Source organism: Clupea harengus, chromosome 24 (genome assembly GCF_900700415.2).
Source record: "Clupea harengus chromosome 24, Ch_v2.0.2, whole genome shotgun sequence".
NCBI lineage: Eukaryota > Metazoa > Chordata > Actinopteri > Clupeiformes > Clupeidae > Clupea > Clupea harengus.
The window spans coordinates 10,843,321-10,850,793 of NC_045175.1; the positions used below are offsets into that span (position 1 = coordinate 10,843,321).

The 7,473-nt window shown below is 39.6% G+C and overlaps 1 protein-coding gene across 1 annotated transcript; it reads right to left on the reverse strand.

Moving 5' to 3' along the window:
- Positions 1 to 200: 200 nt before the first annotated feature.
- LOC105893687 lies at positions 201 to 6,323 on the reverse strand. The gene is made up of 9 exons (XM_031562410.2): positions 6,047 to 6,323; positions 5,831 to 5,923; positions 5,458 to 5,631; positions 4,586 to 4,747; positions 3,523 to 3,811; positions 2,528 to 2,602; positions 2,020 to 2,135; positions 934 to 1,070; positions 201 to 456 (listed from the first exon to the last, which is right to left on the reverse strand). The coding sequence occupies exons 2-9, from the start codon at positions 5,837 to 5,839 to the stop codon at positions 327 to 329; spliced, it is 1,092 nt and encodes a 363-aa protein (XP_031418270.1). The 5' UTR covers positions 5,840 to 5,923; positions 6,047 to 6,323; the 3' UTR covers positions 201 to 326.
- Positions 6,324 to 7,473: the final 1,150 nt, after the last annotated feature.

Consider the following 7,473-nt stretch of genomic DNA (forward strand, 5'->3'; position numbering starts at 1 on the left):
AGGTGATTGCAGCAATACAACAATAGCAACAACATCACCATGTTTAAAGTAATCAATCTCACTTCTGCACACACAAAAGATAGAAGATGAGAAAAAGAAAATTACGATGAAGAAAAGGTATATGGTGATGAACATCAATAGCACCAACCAAGTTGTCCGTAGACACAAACAGTATGGCACATTAGTCCATTAGTCCACATCATTACATTATTAGCTATTAGTGCTCTTGCAGAGTGCGACATCTGCAGTATATACTGTACGTTTGATCACATCAGATGACGGACCATATTTAGCAACAGATTATCGTTTCCTTCAGTCTTCAGTATTCATGCATGTTGTTCGCCCTTTATCCAAATACTTACATAACCATTCTTGGAGTTCAGATCCTTCAAGAAAGGGAATAAGGTTACTATTCCAAGCGCATAAGACACTCGAATACTTGCTGGTGGGGGCCTTCTGTATAACAGAAAAAAAAAGACTACATTAGCTGGTTAGCCTTGCTATTACATATAACAGAATATCAAACAAATGTCTGATGCCTACCGACACACTCTAACGCTACTGACTTTTGAACCTGTTTGGTACTCAAGGGAAATACCTCATAGACTTTGGGAAATAACGAAAGATGGAGGGAGAAGGAACAAAAGGAGGACGTACGAATAAGAATAAAGAGAAAGCAAGGTCAACAACAACAACAAGGTCAACAGCAACAACAACAGGGACAACAACAAGGTCAACAACAACAACAACAACAAGGGCAACAACAACAAGGTCAACAACAACAAAAAGGGCAACAACAACAAGGACAGCGACAAGGAGGACACAACAACAAGGACGACAACAACAACAATGACAACAGCAGCAATGACAAGAATGACAAAAAAGCCACATTATTATCATCAACAACAACAACGACGACGGACTCATACCTACCCATGATTTTCCATCATGTCTGCCACTAGTATGTTGACCATCTTCCTCCTTGTTCCATCTGAGAGACATTTCATCTTATTATACTCATGAAATATCCTGTCACCCCCGAGCTTCTCACAGAGCGCAGTGTGGACCATCTGAAATTAAACATCATACATTTTACAATGTGCAAAGCTGAATCAATTCAACAAAGACGAACAATCATAAAGCTCAAACGGAAATTAGATTTCAAACCTAGACACAAGGTTCTGTAATTCAACAACCTAGCACTGGCAGATGTTTTGACCCTACTTCATGTCAGTGTCCTAAAGTACCAGGTGTTTACTACCTCGTTGATAAGCAGAATTTGCTGTTATAGTAGTAGGTGTTATAACAAAGTGTACTAGACTCAAGGATAATATTATTTAATAACGAGAAGCATCATTACCTACTTCAGTACACTTAAAGTAATACTATGGAGTTTCTGGAGCCGTCAGCTAGGAGGGTACCTTCTGCTGGACTATTCAGTAACTTATTTGCTGTCTTGCTTTGTCTTGTGTTGCACTTGCTTGATGTTTGACTGGTTAGGAAAGTTGTTGACTCGCGAGTTTATCATAAACAAAGTAAACTAATTTCAACAGGTTTTGCTAAGTTTAGCCGCTAGCAAGACATTTTGTTAGCGATGTTAGCAAGCTTGTTATAACACGCTTGTACATTGATGCTAGTAATAAGTGCTCTTGCGCCAATTTCTTTGTAATGTTATTGTGATAGCTATGTTGGCTAGCTTGCCAACAACTTTCCTAAACAGTCAAACATCAAGCAAGTGCAACACAAGACAAAGCAAGACAGCAAAAAAGTTACCGAATAGTCCAGCAGAAAGTAACCCCTTAGCTGTGTGCTCCAGAAACTCCATAGTGTTACTTTAAACAAGGACACTGTCGTTATATAGTGGACCACTTTTGAAAAAGGTTATTTTAGAGTCGCATTTCTGTTTTGTCTTTTGATGTCCTTTTAACGTGATGTCCTTCCTTTTAGTACAACGTTTATATATGTTCTGTTCTTTGCATTTCATTTATATACTCAATAAACACTCGAAGCAAAGCTCACCACACTTGCTGACTGGCTATCTAGAGGGGTGTCCGGCACCTGCCTTTTCCGAGAGTTAGACGCATTCAAGACTGCAGCAGAATCGGAAGAACGCGAAGAAGACGCGGATGTTGCCGCTGAAAACAGAAATAAAAACAAATATATACGTTTTAAGTCAAATATATGAGTGTGTGTTGATGTTAATGCATAACACATGCACAATTGTTCCATGCCTAACTGAAGAATATGACGTTTACACCACAATATTCAATTCAAATTGCAGGCTATTGTACAGTATTGTGTACAGTATGTATCACAAGAAAATGATTTGCATGCCATCACGTATATTAACCATTCTGCCATATATTAGTTAGTCTACCTGAGAAGAATGGCCAAAAGCTAGTAGGCGAATTTACAAATCATTTACAAGCCAATGGTGTTACTTACAAATTATCAACAGCTAGCTAGTTAGCAGATTTAGCTTGTTTTCTTTGTTAAAACAGTGATCCGAGCAGCTAAAGCCACATACCTTCAATGGCAGCCAAGTCATGATTGCTGAAGGTATACGAAGACTCCTTGTCTGGTAGTTCTCCACTGCCGTGCGCTACACAAGTAAGTAAACAGAAGACAAGTACGCTACTCCAAGTGGACAAAACTTTCCCACTGAAAAGAGATCAAATAAGGTGATCTCTTCTATCTAAGTTTCCAACTCAGGACGACTCCCTAGATGTAACCATTTAACTAGGCGCCGTTAATCTTCCTAGATAACAATCAGCTATGGTGGAGTATACGTTCTACCAGCTGACAGCTTGGCTCAGTTTGGGAAGACTTGGGGTGATAGGGAGGCAGTAGTCGCAATTATCGACTTCAATACAGACATTTAGCGCAGTGGCGGTGCAACAGGGCATCTTCTGATTGTTTCGTTCATGTTTCAATCACACAGTCATTGCACTAAACAAGTGCTGAATATTACCGATTTTTCTCATTTGTAACTTTTATGACATTTGAAGTCAATGTGATAACAGTTTGGTTTAGGTTCTTATAGTGCTTCCATTCTAAGGTGTGTTTACTGAAATGATCTTTGTGTAAAAACCATGGTTTAATAAGAGAGAGAGTTTAAAATAATAGTCTCTCTATAATTCAACAGTGGTCTTTGCACAATGATGCTTTCAGGAAACGCAGCCCTATGGATGTAAGAACACAACAAGAAGGAGAGTAACGTAACATGTGCCAGAAAAGGAAATAGAAAATAATAGAAATAGAAACAGAAAAGGAAATATGCACCAAAGGCAACAATAAACCGGGGAAAATTACAACGTAAACAAAATGACAGAACACAGACTTTAAACAGATTAAACAGCATTGACACTAACAGTAAAACATTTAAGCAGGATAAAGTCAGTACAAAATCCTACTAAAATCAAAGAAAGCACTAAAAAGCGCTAGACAGGCCAAATGTATTATACACCATTGATTTATAGGGAGCTTCTCTTAGATTTTCCCTAAGAGATGTGGGCCACTTACCTGCATGGTTATATTCGAAACACCCGTCCCACTCGCCGTCGTTCTCCAACTTCACCGTTTCCTCGGCGACCCCTCCCTCACTCTCTCCGTCCTCATCCCCTCCTTCCATTTCAACTTCCTGCTCCTCCTCTTTTACACGTGGAACTGCAACTTCTGTTGTCCTTCCGCATTCCGAGATGATTTTCAGAAGGGTGCACTCTTTGGAGGAATTCTGGGAAATGTAGTCTGAACATGTGGGGCCAGCTTCAGTGGGGTGAGAGAGAGTGCGACGGGACAGGTCATCAGGGGCCTATAACGAGAAAACAAAAGGGTAAGAAAGAAAAGAAAGAAAGGTAAGAAGGAAAGAAAGAATATAATAGAACAGAATATATCTTCATATTCCACAGGGTGAAAATTTGTCTCCAGCTCATCAGACACAAGAATGACAAAAATAACTAATATGTTTTGTTGTATTACTGTAAATCGATACAGTCTATGTCTGTGGCTTGAGTCTTATCAGTCAACTTGTTAACAAAATTGATGGCAGTTGGGATGACGGATGTCTTAAATACATTTTTAGGGGCTGGAGGGACTCTATAGCGCCACCCAGAGGTCAAATACAGGAACTGGCTGAAGAGAGGATAGGGGCTCTCTGCCCAGATACTCCTCGCCTTCTTCCTTGTCCTTCCTGTAAAAAGGTGAGTCATGGGCTCTTGGGGTTTGCCAACTATTTTGGCCATTAACACAATTCTAGACACCGTTTTCTTAAGTCCATAATTTTGGTGACCGTACCAGGCAGAAAGGTTTAAAGAAAGAATGAAATGTACAACAATGTACAACAACAACAATGATTTACCATCTACAGCACTGCAGTATTCACTGGCACATTGTTTTGTGGTACTGCTCAAAATTATAGATGCTTCTACTTAAAATCATTCCTAGATATCTCTACCAGAGAATTTCATATTTACATAATTATATATATATATATACACACAAACACAAACTGTGCAGTTTCTATAACAAGAGGCTGGGCTCTGATCTGAATTTCGATTGGATGGGAAGAAGTGGGTGGGCTCTGGACCTGAATTCTGATTGGACCGGAGATGGCTGCTGGGTTCCGGATCTGTGTGGTGATTGATCGATGGTTGTGAACTTGGGGCGTCAGCAGCTGTGTGCGCAGGGCCCTGATCTCATCCTGCAGACCAGCGATGATCTGAGTCACACTCCGAAGAGCCCGGATAGTCTGCAAAGGACAACAAACATGTCAACAACACAGTCACAGTCTCCATCTTTGCATTGATAAATACATACAGTAAAGGGCATACACATTAATCAAGTGTATCTGGTTCACACACACTCCACTCTCTTCTCTCTCGCTCGCTTTCTGAATTTCCCATGACAGAACGAAAATGTCATACGACGATTGACGGTGTGGCAGAAAAAGAAGTTTAAAACAGTTTGAGGGCACAGAGATGACTGCATGACACCATCAGTTGGACTGTAGCGAAGGGAGAAGCAGTCACACCGCCGGCCTTGAACACGGTCTACATCCGTATGACAGTTACTGCTCTTGCAGTCATTCTCTAACAGAAAGCACCCAGAACAACGTTGTGCAAGTTGGTAAACCGAAGGCTTATGCCCAAACAATGCTATACGTAAGTCTTTAATAAGATTTTGTTGTCGGTCAAACATGTGTGGGAAAGACCCATGTTTTATTTACAAAGACCATCATTAAGAAACAACAAGAAAGACAAGACTTACACTAATTATACAAGGAATTGTCTTCTAACAAAGCGGCCTGTTGCGTAAATGCTTTACCGCTAAATGCCATTGACCAAAAAAAAGTATGTGCTTGAATGTGTGTCCTTTTAATATTCACACATTACAACTTATAAACATGATGCAAACACAAAATCAAGGTGCTTTCAGTTCTTAGCGGCGTATCTAGGTTACCTCGTTGGCATCAGCTAACTGGCTCTCTTTTGACTCTAGTCGGTTCTGAAGTTCCTGAAGCTGACGTTTCAAGAGTCTGTTTGTCAGAACGTGTTCGTTCATCGCCCGTTGCGACTCCAACTCCCTCGCCTTTATTTTCGACATCAGCGTTTGCAGGGCATAGTCTACCTCACACTGAGAACAAAGAAGAAAAGTACATCAAAGCAGAGGTTCAAGTCGCAGGTTGCAACCTGTAACGACTCTATTGTTATTGTTATTATAGCAAGCCAGAGGAAGAAACACGTCGGAGTACAGTTGTCATCTACCTGCAGAAAACTAAACGGGAGCAAAGTGATTAACCAAAACCCAAATAACGTTACAAACGTTTGCTTACGGGAGTCATGATGGCTATGCAACGTTGTTGTTGTTGTAGCTGGAGGTAGTGAAGATGCTCTGGTTGTTTCTGCCTTCTTTTATTCGGACGTTACTACAATGGAGAAAAACACAATCACTGACAAATCGCTCAACACACAGCGACTACAAACGTTACCTATAAGAATATTTAATCGGATTTACAAATTATATCGAGAGTCGATGCTCCCTAATTTACCTTTTCACAGTGGACGCTGGTTAGCAAAGTAGCCTACTAGCTAGTTAGTTAGCATCTCCTGCACAAACAGCTGGTATTGTTTTAGTTCGTTTACGTTCATTTCGTTTGAAATTCAAAAGGGCAAACACCCCCTGGCGCACAACCTCGGCTGCTACGAGGTCCTGCGACTGTTTTCCTCCTTCGGTGGAGCGCCAACAATCTAATATAAAACTGCTGTCACCCACCAAACCTCTGAGATAGCAGTGTGTACCCAGCGACAATAACGAAAATTTCAATATGGCCGCCATTCGTATTTTTATTCCAAATAAAAGTCGAAACATATGTATTGGTTTTAAAATGTACGAGGACAAAAAATAAGGTGAAAATGCTCATTTAACAAACTGTATTTTCTAACAAAGGTACAATACAAAGGGTACAATACAAACCAAACTGGAAAAAGGCTTGAAATTACTTGTTTTTAATTCTAAGAACCCAGTAGTGGTGTTCATCTGAAAAAAAGTTATTTGTTTCTCATCTACATGAGTGAAAGTTGAAAGGTAGGCGATTACAGCCCCCCCCCATTTCAGCCCAGGAACAGCTATTCAGTGTGTCATATTGAAGCAATCTTACACTGCACATTTCCAAGATTGTCTTGTCTTCAATTCAAATTTATATTTATATTTAGATTAGTCTATCTAAAATTGTATTCAGATTGTTTATTTTGTGTAAAAATGTCTGTCTTGTCCCCCTTTGTACACTTAACCTATTTGTGCCACATAACCAAGACATATTCCTTGCTTGTGAAACCCACTTGGCATCAATCTTATTTATGATTCTGTATTTTGTAGGTGCCAGGGCATGTCAAACCCCAGCTGAGACAGATACAGTAGGCTAACCGTCTTCGCATACATATGTACAGATATACAGATATATAGTGCCCTCCCTATGTCTTCCTAACTCATATGGGGTTACCTAGTCAAAGAGTTATTGTCATGTATTCAAGCGTCTTTGAAGCGCTATATAAATGTGATGTATTATTATTATTATTATTTGCTTTTTATTAATGACTTGAGGTGCTGTATATTTTCATTTGTTCACCAGCCTCCACTGTCGTGAGGAAGTATTACACACGCGTATTTGTGTGCATGTTAACAATATGTATTGCATCTCCATATATATTTTAAATAGGTTACATAATAGGACAAGTTTAATTCACAACTCTGATTGGCCATTTCATATTAAGCACTACTCTATAAGCTCCATGTATTCAGTAATGTATAGGGTCTTCAATGACTCACAAACAGTATAAATAAAACGTTTTTTTTATCAGCTATGTGGCCCTTGCTGTGAAATGTAACTCTCTGGATGTGGCCATCTATAATAGATTTAATGGAAAACTTAATGATATTAAACAACAGTAAACTAAATTGTATGTACCATCTCGTTCC